Source organism: Marmota marmota, unplaced genomic scaffold (assembly GCF_001458135.2).
Source record: "Marmota marmota marmota unplaced genomic scaffold, marMar, whole genome shotgun sequence".
In the NCBI taxonomy this organism is placed as follows: Eukaryota; Metazoa; Chordata; class Mammalia; order Rodentia; family Sciuridae; genus Marmota; species Marmota marmota.
The window spans coordinates 4,448,861-4,464,161 of NW_026000057.1; the positions used below are offsets into that span (position 1 = coordinate 4,448,861).

The 15,301-nt window shown below is 42.1% G+C and overlaps 1 protein-coding gene across 3 annotated transcripts in view; it reads right to left on the minus strand.

Annotated features, from left to right (window-relative positions):
• Positions 1-907: 907 nt before the first annotated feature.
• The window catches only part of Slc10a7 (solute carrier family 10 member 7), a 243,177-nt gene continuing 228,783 nt past the window's right edge, over positions 908-15,301 (minus strand). For all 3 annotated transcript variants that reach the window (XM_048813482.1, XM_048813481.1, XM_015484452.2), the window contains 2 exons: positions 5,657-5,802; positions 908-3,399 (listed from right to left, as the gene is read on the minus strand). In XM_048813482.1, the coding sequence (XP_048669439.1) occupies positions 3,370-3,399; positions 5,657-5,802 (176 nt within the window). In that variant the 3' untranslated portion in view covers positions 908-3,369. The remainder of the gene's footprint in view (positions 3,400-5,656; positions 5,803-15,301) is intronic.

The following is a 15,301-nucleotide window of genomic DNA, read 5'->3' on the forward strand; positions in this document are numbered from 1 at the left end:
TCAAACTAACCTGATTCGATCTGAATCAAATAATTACTTAGCCTGAATTATTGAGTTTATCCTTTTGTCAAAGCACAGGAGATGAAAGTTGTGTGCGTGTCACACCTGTGGTCTCGCAGGGGAGAGGTAGTAGTACACAGCCAGGAAGCGGCACATTCCTCTGAAGAGCTCCACACAGAGCATCCTGGCTTTCCTTGGAGAGGAGTAGTGGCAAAAAGGTCAGTTTTCCTTCTAACTTAGTAATGATCTCTGTGTAGGGAAGAGAGCACATAATTTTTTTTTGGAAGGCTTGTGTCCCACAATTTGCAAAATCCATGCATATTTTTAGAAATTTTTATTACTCTGAGCCAGGCACTGTGTGAGGCACAGAAGAAACAGAGACGTTCCACAGTGGAGGAGACAGGGATGCAGCATGTGCAAGGGCTTCAGAGGACGGCTGGGAATCGGGAAAGCTTCCCCGGGGAGGTGACGTTTCTGTCAGGCTCCCAGGAAAGAGGACAAGAAGACAGAAGGGACAGGAAAACAAAGGCATGCAACTCCACACAAGGTAATTTGCTCTTGGAAGATGCACTGGGCTTGCTAAAGTTTCCGCCTGCCTCGTGCTCAAAAAAATGCAAGGGTGGCTGGCATTCAGGGCACCTGAATTTTGTCCTTTCTGTTGCGTGTGTTGCTCTTTTGGTCCTCAACTCTGATGCAGAGAAAATCTCTCTCTCTAATGAAAAAGCAAGAGCTGCTTCTGAATTTTAACATCACGCTGTGGTGGCAGAACGGGTTTGGATGCCTGGAGACTCTGAAGCCACCTCTATTTATCCACAAGTGGTGCCACAGTGCTCCAGAGAATCCAAAAACCACCGGGAAGGCATTGGAAGGCATTTGAAATCAGGTTGAAAATAAGCCACAGATTCTCTTGAGATTTCTCAAGCATCTCTTTCTTTAATCACAGAATTATTTTCATCTTCCATTCATCATAAATAATCCACTTCATTTACTTAGCCATCCTTTTGAAAAAATTTGGTATTCAGCATAAAGACGGAACATTAACCGGAGGTGTGTTACTTTTCAACAGAACAGAGAAGAATTTTTAAAAATCTACAAAATTTTAAAACTTAGAACATGTGTAAAGATCAACATTATCATTACTTAAAAATCATAAGCATTTAAAAAAACACAGGTGGAAAATGATTAAACATAATCTAATGTATTTCTTTCATAAATACATTTGGACGAAAAAACTGCATTAAACAGCTTGACAGTGCATAAACATAATAAAATATTTTCAACTCTGAATAATTAAATCCTGATAAGCATGAATTAAAAATAAAATTTGATTTTATTTTTTGTTCTTTGTGGAAAAATATGCTACAGCATTTGTGTAAAACAGAAATTTTCATAAATGTAGCACTAAAGTCACAAAATTCACAATGTAAAGAGGATTATTTGAAAACAAAACACATTTTTAAAGATAAAACGTTATAACATTTTCAGTTGAATTTTATCCCATAATCACACCTACTATAGGTGTTAGACAATAGAGGTAGGTAGGTTGAAGGAAAAATTCAGTATTCAAATAAAAGGGGAGAAAGATTTTTACGATAGCTCAGACAGTGAGACAGACAAGACTTTTCCATTCACTCTAAAACTCCAAGAAGCTTATAGGAATAAAACAGGAAAACCTTTCTGTGCTCCCTAGGTAAGCATCAATAATATCAAGCAAAATTACTGGTGTTTTAGATAGTAACTCTTGATAACAGCGTACACCACAGTGCATTTAGTATGGATTGTTGCAGGTCTGGCACCGGCTTTAGAACTTGAAACTTCAGTGACCTCTGAATGAGTCAGAAGTAACAAAAGATGAGACCTGGTGGTAACAATAATACAATTACACTGCTGATGAACTGGGTAAGTTTAGAAGGAATGATTTTTGTTGTTTTGGGTTATACCCACAGCTGCTGGGGCTAAGCATGGCCTCAGTGAGACCCAGGATGCTAACGTCATTTGTCAAATCCAGAAGGGACATGTAGAGAAATGAGACAAAATGGTAAGTAGAAATCACAGAAAAAGGGTCCCTTAACTCAATATATTGCTTTATTCTCTATTTGAGTCTAGCTCAACTTGTTCCAGCCATAAAAAAGCAAATATTGGATATTCCTTTGAAAACTGAAGCCCGATTACATTATTAAATCATGGGCATAATTTACTTGATATTTTGGTTAATGAATGGTCTTGCATTTGCTGTGTCTTTCTTTCCATCTGGCTAGATAGAATGTGTACATGTAACATTTGCTTGCATCCATGACCTTTATATTTTCATTTATTCATAACAACCATTAACTTCTTGAAAAATGTTGCAAACATTTATCAAATCTGAGAAGGAGATTCTCATTAACAAATGGTCTCAAATACCATAAATGTGCTTAATCCAGGGATGTAACAGGCTGCTTCTCAGCAAAAAGGGGCAATCTGGAAAGGGGTTGGCACATCTGTGTAACAGGAAAAGAATTTTGGGCTTAGTTGTAGAATGTGAATATAATCTCTTTGCTGCTGTCTAACGGATGGTAACATTTTTGTGTCTCCCATTTGGCTGTTATGAGCGTGCAAGTTGTAGAGAAACAGGTGAGAAAGAAATTATGGAAGAAAGAGGCAAAACATATCGCAATATAATTAAAACCCCCGAAATCCTGTAGTTTACCTCAAAACTTCATGTGCTTCACACATAACTCAAACATCAGGCCCTTTCTTTGAAGCAGCTTATAATAAATTTAAGATATAACACCACAATCTCTTCTGATGGGACTGAAGAATTTCTGTGTGGAAACTATTTGAAGGAATGTCTAAAAAAAAAACGATGTCAAGGAATGCAGAGCTATCTTACGTTTCAGCATCTATTGGATCCATGACCCCTGCTGAGTTGATAAGGAAGAGACATGTCACAGTTGTAGAAAAAAAGAATCACGCAGTGAATCAAAGTACGTGCGAGTAAGACTTTGGAAGTTTTCACTGTCATCAGAGGGTATTTTCCTGACGGTGTGACCTCATTTCAACATTACAGTAACTTTCTGGAGTGGTACTGCACAGAAGGTGGCGCAGGAGAAACCCGTTAGCTTTCCATCCCTTACCATGACTGCTTTCGGCATTAGGGAAAAACACTAACTCCAAATACTGCACCACCCCTGGCAGTAGCCACAGAGTATGTTTTGGAGATGACGCTCTCGTCGAACACATTTTAAGGCACTTGAACAGGTGTATCATATTTTTCTGTAAAAAAATAAAATATGCATCGAAGCAACATTCACAAGTACAAGTCTTCAGAATTGTTTGTATGTACAATCCTATACATATTTACACCGCTGCACAAGGGCGCCTCCTCTGTTACACTGGTGGCCTCGTCAACTTCACTCCCTGTAAGACAGGAAAAGACGCTGTTCAGCTGGACAGAATCCACCAGGGAAATTCAAGTGAAATGGACACCAGGTAATTTCTACCACCAGAAGGAAGAAGCCCACTGCTACACATTGGATCTGGAATGTCCCACAGGCCTGTGTGTTAAGGGCTTGGTTTCTAGTTGGTGCTCGTGGGAGGTGGTGGGACCTTTAAGAGAGGGGGCTAGTGGGAGGGCTTCGGGACATGCCCTTGAAGGGGACTGTGGAAACTGGTCTCTTCCTGCCTCTCCTTTTTGCTTCCTGGCTATGAGGTGAAGTGCTCTACCACATTCTCCCACCGTGGTGTGCTGCCTCTCTACAGGCCAAAGCATCATGGACTGAGACCTCCAAAAGTGGGAGTCAAAATAAAGCTTTTCTTGTTGTAAGTTGATTATCTCAGTATTTCCATTACTATATAATGGAAAGCTGATTGACATACTCGCTCGGATGCATTATATAACCAGTAATCCAAACCTCTGTACTCAGACTTCCCTGCCCACCTCACTGGCCAGCAGACTTTTCTATCTGCCCCCAGTCTGCCTGGCTATTTGTACAGTTCTGCTCTGCACCAGATAGTGGTTTTCACTCTCATCAGCATCGTTTGCAAAGCTGAGGAAGTATACCTCTGGGTTACTCTTGGATACCTTAAGGATGGATTCCTGGTATTTATTTTAGTGGTCAAATATTCTAGGCCTTCTGGATTATTCCAACTTGGCCAGGGTTGCTGTGCAAAGAGAAAATGAATAGTATTGTTCAATTTAGTCACCCTTTCGGAAGTGCTTCTGTTACTCTGTAGAATAAATCTCAGAGTTTTGGAACATTTAGAAGGAAACCCCACTCTGATTTAACTTGCTGTTCACTACTACAACACATTGCTGATAAGGGTATTAGGATTTTCAATTTCTTCATTCTTTGTCAAAATTTATATGTATACATTCTGAGCAGCAATGCACACACACATTGATAAACGTAAAATAAAGATAAAAGAGTCTTCAAAGGGGATGAAGAGTAGAAGAAAGAAAAAGATACTAAGTTACTACTCTGCTAACTCTGAGTAAAAGGCTCAGAGCCAGGAGTGGTGCCAGACAGAACAGCAATCACTAACATATTGTTAACTAACTGAATTAGTGAATACACTGGATGGGCTAACCTTCTCAGGTAGGATCCTGAGGGCCTAGCTCGGTGAGCCTTCTAGAAGTGATGTCCTACTTCTGTCTGGAGTGTTGCTGTGTTGTGGCCCGAATCCTAAATCTTGCCCCTACTAAGCTACCCACAGGACCTTGGCAATTCATTCAATTCTCTGAGCCCTTTTCCTAACCTGTAAAATGGGGAATCAAAGTCTGTTATGAACATGGTCATTGATAGGGACTAGGCCCAGACAGGTTGGTCCAGGTCCTTCCTCTGAGCCAGGTAAAGGATGGACCTGCTCAGAACACACAGCTAATGGGTCGTGTAGGTACTGTGGCCATTGTGCTTTCAGGACAGCAGGGACACTACATCGTGTGTTTTTATCACTGGATGCTTCTTCTTCCCACAAATCTGATAACAGTCACTGCCTCATGTACAGACAAAAATAAGTCATGATATGTCCAAGCCACTGGGAAGGAGCAAGCTCTAGCAGTGCTACCATGTTCTATGCATCATCTGAGCTTCTCTGAATAACTGATTGACTTAATTTGGTTAATAATTTAGAAAATGAAATTCACAAAGAGCTAACGTGTAGCCAGACTCTGTGCTAAGTGTGTTGAAATTAAAATTGTGCACACTCCTTTGCCACTTATTTTTTTGACATCCAAACACAGTTTTGCCAGACAAAGAAGTTATTATGTGTCTGGGAAACTGGAAATGTAGTTAACATTCTAGATAAAACCAAGTTCTACCATATTTAGAAAGGCATGTGAAATCAGGACACAGAGAAAAGACTGGGTGGGGCAAAGACAGTGTGCACAAGAAGAGGGGTATGTATTTGGAGTACCACCTGCAATATACTCTTAAGTGGGAGTGAATTAAAAGGAGCATTTAAAGACTGCATTTTAAGTATAACAACTGAAAACATTTAACAACCAATCCTTCTGTTCAAATGGAAATTGATGGATGCACCGTTACTGTTGTAGCTAGTTAAGAGAAGATGTATCTGAGAGTGATGTCAGCAAGAGTGGAAGAACACAGACAGCTCAGATCCAGGCACCACATTTTAATCTGATCTTGATCCGAATAAGATCTTTCTAGAGTCTCACCTTCTGCCTTGACACCATCCAGGACTTTATTGTTGGCACCAACACACTTCCCAGAAGGATCTGGGCTGGGTGGTAGATGAGCAAGGGTACGGATATTAATGAGAGATGCTCATGGCCGGCAAACACTATCTTCAGCATAGGAATTCCTGATGAACAAAGAAGACAGAAAACCGGGAGGCAAATTCAGGCTGTCATCAAATTAAAGGCACATTGTTAAATCAGGACTTTGGAGGAGATTATCCACATACTTTCCCGGGTGTATTCACAAAATGGAAATGGGAAGGTTTCAAGTGAGTCAATAAGCCTTTCTATCTTCCTCTCACTGGACAAGCTCTTAACTCTAACAAGAACAGTGAAAAGTGAAAGTGAAAAGATGGCCAGTGTCTGAGGGCACCAATACCTCTCACTGTGAATTAGGAGCACCCCATCTACCAAGGGGAGGAGAGAAGATCGTGTATAATCAAGTTGCTTTAAGAAGACGGAAAAACACTGGTAAGTAGGGGTTAAGAACGGATCTCTTCTAGTCAGGTGCGGTGGTGCACACCTGTAATCCCAGCATCTTGGGAGGCTGAGGCAGGAGGATCACAAATTCAAAGCCAGACTCAGCAATGCAGGAGACCCTGTCTCAAAATAAAGAGTTAACAGGGCTGGGGATGTGGCTCAATGGTGAAGTGCCCCTGGGTTCAATCCCTGGTGCCAAAAAAAGATTTCTCTTCTTGCTCAGTGGTGAGTTAGTCTGTTGGTCTTTGGGGAGACCAATTCAAAGCCCCAACAGTCACTTTTGGGAGTTGAAAGGATATAGGGAGATAATGTATGGTACACTGCTGTAGTAGGAGGGTAGTTTAGCCTCATGAATGTAATTAAAAATTTGCACGTTCTGTTTCTTTCTCTTTCTTTTTACTGCTGGGGATCGAACTTGGGGTCTTGTTCAGGTGAAGCATGCATTCTACCCCTGAGCTACTCCCTGAGTCCTGCACTTTCTCTTTTGGCCAAGGATCTGAGTTCTTTAAGATCATCAAGCAAGACCCATGCAGTTTTATGTATTGCAGGCAAATTGTAAAATTAGTGCTGAATGTGAAGGTCTTAATGGAACCCCAACAAATGAATACCACTTTGTGAATATACTATTCTATTATAAAAGGGCAGGCTGTGCATATTTTGTAAGCAGCTATCACAGAACATACCTTTTGAGCTTCTACAGCTTCAAAACTCAGACCTTAGCAGTTTAACTATTATTACCAATTGTTTTAATATGGCCATGATCTTCAGATTGCTGTGCATATATGTCAGCTTTTTCAACTGAATAGCTTTAATAGCTGAGCTTTCTTCTTGTTTCTCTAAGAATAGCCTCTGAAAAGGACCCATGCTCCTAAACATGCAGGATGATGGCACATAAATAAATTTTTATAACACAACAAGGAAGGCTCAGCTTTTTCAATTATTTTTACCTTCTAATAAATTTTAAACCTTTATGCAAAAATGTATTTCATGGCTGCTTTCCTTTTCACAGCCTAACATATCATTGCCATAAACTGAAGACACTTAACCCTTCCCAAACATAAGTCCCTCTTAGAGCTTCCAAAGTCCTGTTTAGATTTGTGCACAATTTCTACCTTCACACCAATAAAAACAACAAACAACTATGCAATGACAAAAAACCAAACCAAACAAAAAACCCACAAAAGAGCTCTCCTGTAAAAATTAAAAAGCTTTAAAAAATCTACTTATTGTTAAAAAGCATCAACTGATACTATAGTCTTGGTAAGTTGTTATAATGAGAAAATAATAACACTTGAACATAACTCCTTATGTTTCCAAGAAAAATTATTCATTCCTGAGCCCAAAGGATGATGCTAGGGGGGAACACATGAAGGACGTGAAATGATCACAGCAGGGCTTTCGAACCCCAAATTCAAAGACTGTGGCTGCTGGGCTAAATCATCTAGGATAGCCTTTCTTGGCTAAGAATCTGGGCTCGGTATCCTTCTCCAGCAAGCGTATGTGGGCTCAGCCACAGAGACTCTGCCAGGGTGCTGCTACAGTAAGTGAATAAAAACTCAACTGCAAAATACACAATATACCTAAATGTAAGCAACATCAGAAACTCCCTTTAATGTGATAAAGTAGGTATGCTGGGACAGCACCAATTATGATAATCATGGCAAGTGTATACCAAGAGCTGAGTGCATTTGGTTCTGTCAAGTCTGTCAAGAGCTTTCCCATATTGATGGGAAATCCTCATGACAACCCCATGAGGTCAGTGAAAACCACTATTCTCATTATTTGACTGATGAGAAAACGGAAGCTTCCAGTGGTCAGGAAATTTGAGGTGACAGTCCAGGCTGTAACTGGCACACTGTGTTTCTAGCTCTATTCCGCAAGGTCAGTGCAAGGTGCCACATGTACTACACTCCTGGGAAGCAGAAGAGGACCTGGTATGCAAGAAGCTTTGGAGTCCAGCTGTCCTTCGAGAACTCATTCCCCTTGACACCCTCGCAGAAACCCTTCCAGGGGCAGCAGACCTTGTCTGACTTCCCTGCTATCCATACCACCATATCCTGAGAATTCATGGGGGTGAAAAAAAAAAAAGATGCTGGGAATGCCCCATCATGCCAAGGGAGTCATGGAGTCAAAGACACTGCTGAGCCATGACCTTCCAGAAGCTTCTAGTATACTGGTGGTATCCACCTTCTTTGGACCTTAGTGTCCATTTTTCTGAAGCTTTCTTTTGGAAAATTCCTCAGCTCTGATCTCTCATCATCAATCACAGCCTCTGTTCACTGGGACTTATCAGTCCTGTTGGCCAGGGCCCTGCAATATTCTCCAACAGTAGCAAGAGGAGGCAGGGCAGGAGGAGGCCCTTCTTTCCAGCTGCTTGTGCGTCCTGCTAGCCCCTGGGGTCAGTCCCTGCCTCTGAGGTCTGAACCCTCACTCCTGCCACCTCCTCCTACAAGCAGCTAGGTTCTGAGAACCTCATCGACCGTCCTTTGTCCCCCCCAGTTCTAGCGACTTCCTACAGTTATTGTTCCTGTGTTTCCTCAGTTGCCCCTTTCCCTTTTCTGTTTCCCAAAATGTGGAATCAATTCTCTGCATTGAAAGGGTGGATTCTGTTTTACTGAGGGACCCTGATGAGCTTCTCTTACGTTGCCTTGTACAATCGTCATTGGCCTTACTTGAAAAGAGGAGGGATCCAGGATGTTATGCTTTGGATATGAAGCTCCTGTTAATCAGGGATGTTTGGAGGCAAAATGATGGGATTGTGAGCGCTGTGACCTAATTGGTCCATTCTAGTTTGAATGGACTGACTGGGTGGTAACGGTAGGCAGGAAGGGCCAGGCTGGAGGAGGTGGGCCCAGAGCAATGGAGTTGGCTGTCTATATAGACTGAGACTTCTGAAACCTTGATTCCCAAATAAACTTTTCCTCTTCAAAGTTGTTTTTGTCAGGTATTTTGATCACAGTGATGCAAAAGCTAAGGAAAACAGGATCCCTGGTGACTTGTTGTGCAGATATTTGTCAAATAGGAATTTCTCCCCATCACTTTCTGTCCCTGTGATACCTCCCTGTTACTTATTAATCACATTTTCTATCATTAATTGCACCAAGTGATTAAAGCTAAAAATATGATTAGGAAAAGCATATCAGAGAGGCCCAAGCCCCCTTTTCTGTCATTTCACAGGGTGAATTAACAAGTCATCACTTGATGAGGGCAGGGACACCTAGCAATTCAGGTCACACATTATTTGTTTGGGGAACTTTTATTTTTCTTCAGTCTTAAAGTCTACCTTACTATTCAGCTATTTAATTACCCACTTTCCTTTTATTAGGATTTCCTCTTAATCTCCTGTGTATCTCAAAATTTCTTTCTTCCTGATTTTTTTCGTCTCTTTCCACCTCCCTATGCCCCATCTTGGCAGAGAGCCTACTTGGTACAGTTTTATTTACTCCGAGGTCAGGATAGAAAAAAAGAGGTGAGGCTGGGGGTAGCTCAGTAGAAGAGTGCATGTGTAGTATGCATGAGGCCCTAGGTCTGATCTCCAGCCAAGGCCCATGTGCTCTCATCTTCTTCACTCACAGCTCAGTGGTCATTCTACGGCTCATCCATTCACCAGCACCGTGCAGCTGAACCAGGAAGGAGGCCTGGGTTACGGTCTGATCTGGAGTGTCCCCCCAAAACATGTGTCTTGGAGGCTTGGTCCTTAGTTTGTGCTGCTGTTGGGGGACAGTGGAATCTCTGAGAGGTGGGGCCTAGCGGAAGGAAGTTAGGTCACTGGGTGTGTGTCCTTGGAGAGGCACTGGGACTCTGGCCCCTTCCTGTTTCTATTTTTGCTCCCTGGCCACCATGAGGGGAAGACCTCTGCAGCTACACACGCCCACAATATGTTCTATTGCCTTACCAAAGTGCCCATGGACTGAACCTCTGAAGCTGTGGGCCCAAATCATCAACCCCGCCTCCTTAAAACTTCCATCATTTCAGGTATTTTGTCACAGTGACAGAAATCTGGCTGACACACCCTGCATTTAAGTAACCTACTGGGCACCTTGGTGATCACTAATACCCCTGTCCCCATCACTTTCTTTCAGGACACATTAGCTCTCAGTTGCTCTTCCCATATGTCCCCAATGAGCCTCTCTGACTCCAGTCTTGCCCTGTCCAAGCCATTTCCCACTTGGCAACCAGAGTGAATATTCTAAACTGCAAATATATTACATAAAATCAAAGTTTTTAACATGAGAGAGACTCCTAAGGGTGGCATACAAGAACTTTGAGGCCTGGCCCTCCATTCTTGCTTTCCCTCCCTCCAATTCTTTTGAGAAACAGGAAGTCCTGTGGTCCATTTTCAGAATATAGTATTTAGCCTTCAGTGTAAAATTGGGATGTAAGAAAGGCAGCCAGAGGAGAAATAGAGCAGAAGGGAAAGTTACACAACAGCATCCTAGCCTGTACAGATCCAAAGTCCACGCATCTGAACAGCCCCTTGACAAAGAGGAGGTGGGGGAAGGGGTCGGCGTAACCAACAGAGGCAGAAATCTCTCTGTTACGAAATAGCAACTTAGGTAAAGAAGAGCTGCATACGTGTCAGAATGCATTCACCCCAAGAAGGCCTTCCTGCCACAAGAGAATAAAGGAAGATGGGAATGACTAAAGGTGTATTTCTTTAAATAACCCAACAGGAGAAAGTAAAACCCAGGTGATAGTCAGGAAAATTGTGCATCCCATAGTACTCAGCCAATGAGGAACCAGGGGAGGTACCCAGAGCCCCAGTGCCTGCTCTCCCACAGACAATGGGTCTTGCAAGACAGACATTAAAGTAAAGCTTCGCTTTTTGCTGTACCTCGCATCTCTCAGTCCCCTCCTTGGGTCTGGACACATGCCACCATTCCCTGATCTCTGCACTCTAGCCATGACCTCTGCACCAAGCACCTGTGGCTCCTCCCCACCCATCTTTGCCCGTGCAGCATGTTGCTTCACCTGAAGGCCTTTGCACTGAAGCTCACTTTAACTAAAACACCTGTCACCCACTTCTTAACCTGCCTGACTTCTCTGTATCCTTCAGCCCTCAGTTCTTAGGTTGCCTCCTCTGGGAAGCCCCCCCGCCCCCCAGTGCTGGCCTGGATCCCTTCTATTTCATGTTCCCCTGTTCTAGCCTTGAACTTAACAATCATGGCTTGAATCCTGAATTTCTCTCACCAAGCCACAAACTTCTTAGGATCAGCAACTGTTTCTTCTTCATCTTTGAGCACACAGTAGGTGCTCAAAATATGGATGGATCTGTATGTTTTCCAGATTCTATCATAAAGTTACTATGCAGACTATCACTCTGTTTCCACATTTGTTAATTAGAAAAAAATAGCAATAATTTAAAAACCCAAACAAACTTACTAGAAAGAGTTTTCTTTTTAAAGTAAAATTTAAATCTAGGATTCTTTTCATCTTGCTATCACTGCAGTAATATAAATGAAGCAAATTAATTTTAATGCTCCCAGGTACTGATTCTGTGTCACCATGGTTGACAGGATTCAACTAGACTTTATGAGATGGCATTTGACTTTATGGAAGTGAACACTATGCACGCATTTACAATTTTACAGGGACTTTAAGCTGTCATGCTGAAAAATGTTTATAAAACATTAATCAAAAAATGCCTCTTTAATACAATGCATTGTCTGAAAGATGTTAGAAGGCGCATATTGTAAATGGATTCCTTTTCTGACCAAAGTAATTTCCACCAAAAGCATTTTCCCATTGCTCTACAAGTACACTGTGTGGATAGATAAAGAGCACTTTCTCAGCACATTACTACCTGATCCAAACACTTGGGAAATCACTAATGTACAGCATGCCATATTTCCATGTCACACATGACACATTTGTCTAAAATTATCCAACAGAGTTTGACACTGCAGCATATTCCATAAGCAGAGCTTTCAACTGACATCTGCCAAGTAGGAACTTCAAGTAAGAGCTTTCTTCTTCTAACAAGCAAGTAAGGGTTTTCTTTTATCCTATACCCAGGATGGTAAGGATGAAACAATACGCACAAGAACAAGTCCCCCCCCCCCCATTTTAAATATGCTTATTTTATGTTCTCTGAATTAGAAAATTCCCTTTGTATCTATGTTCAAGTTTCAACAATTACTATTTTCTGTTAGACGGATGGTTTTAATTTTTTTTTCCTTAAGAAACAGACATTTTCCTTCCCAGATTCAGTATGGACTTTTGTTTCACCCCCATGGAAGGCTGCTCCATTGTTCATAAAATAATAAGTATCCACTTTACATCATTGTCAGAGCTTTCTTACAGTATTTGTAGATGGACAAATTCCCACCACTCATTCATTAAAAAACCAAAAAGCTACCACCACCACCACCACCACAAAACCCCCATCTTTTTGAGCTTCTGCTATCTGTGAGTGACTTTCCTGGCTGTTAGGGATAGAAGGAGGACGCAGACAGGGTCCTTCCACTCCTGTTGTTGTTTTCTGGTAGCTCTTGCCCTGGCCACCTCTGTTTTCCCTGTCTGCTGGGTGAGTGCATCAACAAACCCTGTTATATCTGGGCCACTCAGTTTCTACTACTTGAAGCTTGAGGATCACCTGTGACGAGCCCCTTTCTTTGTGCCTTTAGACCAAGTCGTGGAATTCTATGGATTATTTCCTCATTTCCCGTTCCCCCTCAGATATCACTGCCATCTTCTTAATTCAGTTCCTCATAAAATCAAGCCAAGTTCACACCATGGCCTCCCGACACAAATCCCTGTCTTCAGCCTCTTCCCCTCATCAATCCTACAAAGCACAGCCAGATTAATCTTCCCCAAACCCACATTAATTAAAGCCAACGCCCTGCTCAAGAACTGCAATGACTTTCCAGGGCCCATTCATCAAATCCTCTACCTATTCAACTTTAGTAAAGGATAATCACTACCACCACCATTGTAAGTGCTACTGTACGCTAAGCGCATTTAATCCTGACAACAGACCCATGAAGTAGATAGCAATTTTCCCACCTAAAGATGAGAAAACTGAGGTTTAGGGCAGTTAAGTAACTTGCCTAACTCATACATCTGGTAGTGGCCCCAGTGTGTTTAATCACTAACCTATGTTGATGCCATTAAGCCACACTTTCAATGGCCAATTGCTATCACTGGCTCAGCCATAGCCCTTCTGTGTCTTGGTAAAAGCCAAGCTCCACTTGGATCTCTGACTTTCTCTCTATGCGCCTAAGTCCTGCGAATTCACCCAAACTCAGTTTATTTTTTCCTCTGCCACAAAGGTGACCTTCATACTGACTTGTCTTCTGAAGGAGGACATTCTTCCTAGTTGCATCACGTAATTTAATATTTGGATTATGTTGCCAGTATTTTCTTTGGCATAGCTTTTGATTTCCCTGCATGCAGGCAACACACATCTTTCTTTAAATCTCTTGCAACATTTAGGCACAGGGTTGGTGCGTGATACATTAATAATTGATTATTTAAGAATAGGTGCTAATGTTTCCTATGTGGATCAAAAAGACAGGATTTAGACTAAATACTAGCTGCTTCACTGGACTTTAAGGAGAATGCCTTCATACACACTCCTCTGGGAGAGGAATATATTTCATGGAACAAAAGTATATGTGCTATGGCAGGAAGGAAAGAAGTTGGACTGACCAAGAACACAAAATTTGAAATGAGTACTGAGGTGGAGTAAGAAAAGAAATAAACTGAAAACCACTCTTTGTCTCTTGGAGTCAATATTGCACTGACTTTCCCACTTAGCTAAGAGATAGGATAGTATACTCCAATCACCTGGATCATTTCCTGTCTTTCAAAGATTCATCCGCCTGAATTCACTTGTTTTCCATTTAAATGCTCTCTCCCAGTCTCACTGAGTTCTGAAGCGAGCTTCTGGCAAATCTGGAATCCAGTTGCTTCTCTTTTCAGTTGTCATGGTAATTTTCCACTTTTGTTTAGTTCCTTCTTAGTTAGAAACATCCATTTTGGATGTTTACTATCCAAATGTCCTATCTCTTGTTATTTGAATTCCCTTTCTTCCTCTTTGGTGAAGCTCTCAGAAAAGCTCCTGTTTGTCTTTAAAGCTCATTGGGAGGCAATCCCTATTCAAGGAACACAGCTTCTCTTTTCAGATGTCACTAAATACCAATTTCTGTGTCCCTTTACCCACTACACTCACCCTTGTGCATGGCACAGGCACCCACACCTTCTCTTCAGAGAGAATAGTCACAGAAAGTCAAGCTCACTGCACGATTTGTCTCACTGACTAAATCATGAAATGATGCCAAGATAAGGTATAACCATGATTTTGGAATTGGCCTAGAAAAGGCTTTCAGGATTGTCCAAAAACAGTAAGAACAGCTGTCCCTTCATGCACAGGTACCAGTTATGGTCTCAGAGGCCCACATGATGAGGCTGCACAGTGTAGCATGGTGAAACCTGGAGCAGGAGGCAGAGTCCTGATTGGAATCCCTGTTCACCACTGGTCACCTGTGTGACCTTGCCTGGGAAGGTTTTGAACCTTCACATCTGTAACATGCACCTGTTTTATAAGTCTGTTTGTTTGTTTTAAATAAAAGGTATGTGAAATAATGCCAATACTTTGTATACAGTAAGCATATTACGTGCCAGGCACTCTTCTGGGTGCAGTAGATCCATGGACAACCCCTGCCCTCAGGGAACCTACCTTCTTCTTATTTAACAAGGAGGGAAGGTAGAGAGCACAGTGTCAAAGTCAGGTGAACTCCCAGTAACAAAATCAGGGTACAGGGCAGAGAGAAAAGGTAGCACTACTGAGTGGGACAAAAGCTGTTAAGTTAAAATAGATTCAGTGAGCAGTCTGGCTTATTTTAATTTCTGTCTCCCTTTTAGAAGGTATAAAAAGAAAGGCTGCCACCGACTTCCAGGTTGATGGGTATGGCTTGGTTTGGAGTCCATCAGAGGCCTGCTGCTTTTAAGATCAGGTGGTGTTCAGACTGCATGGCCCCTACAATTCCATTCTGGTCATCATGCTGGCTATGTGAGACTTCCCCCACACCATTCTGGAAACTTCTAAAGTACAGCAAGTCAGCTTTCTCCAGAACTCCTTAGGAAGAGAGACAGGAAATCACAGATCACATGATCTGCTTTCATTGTCCCCCCCCCCACCCC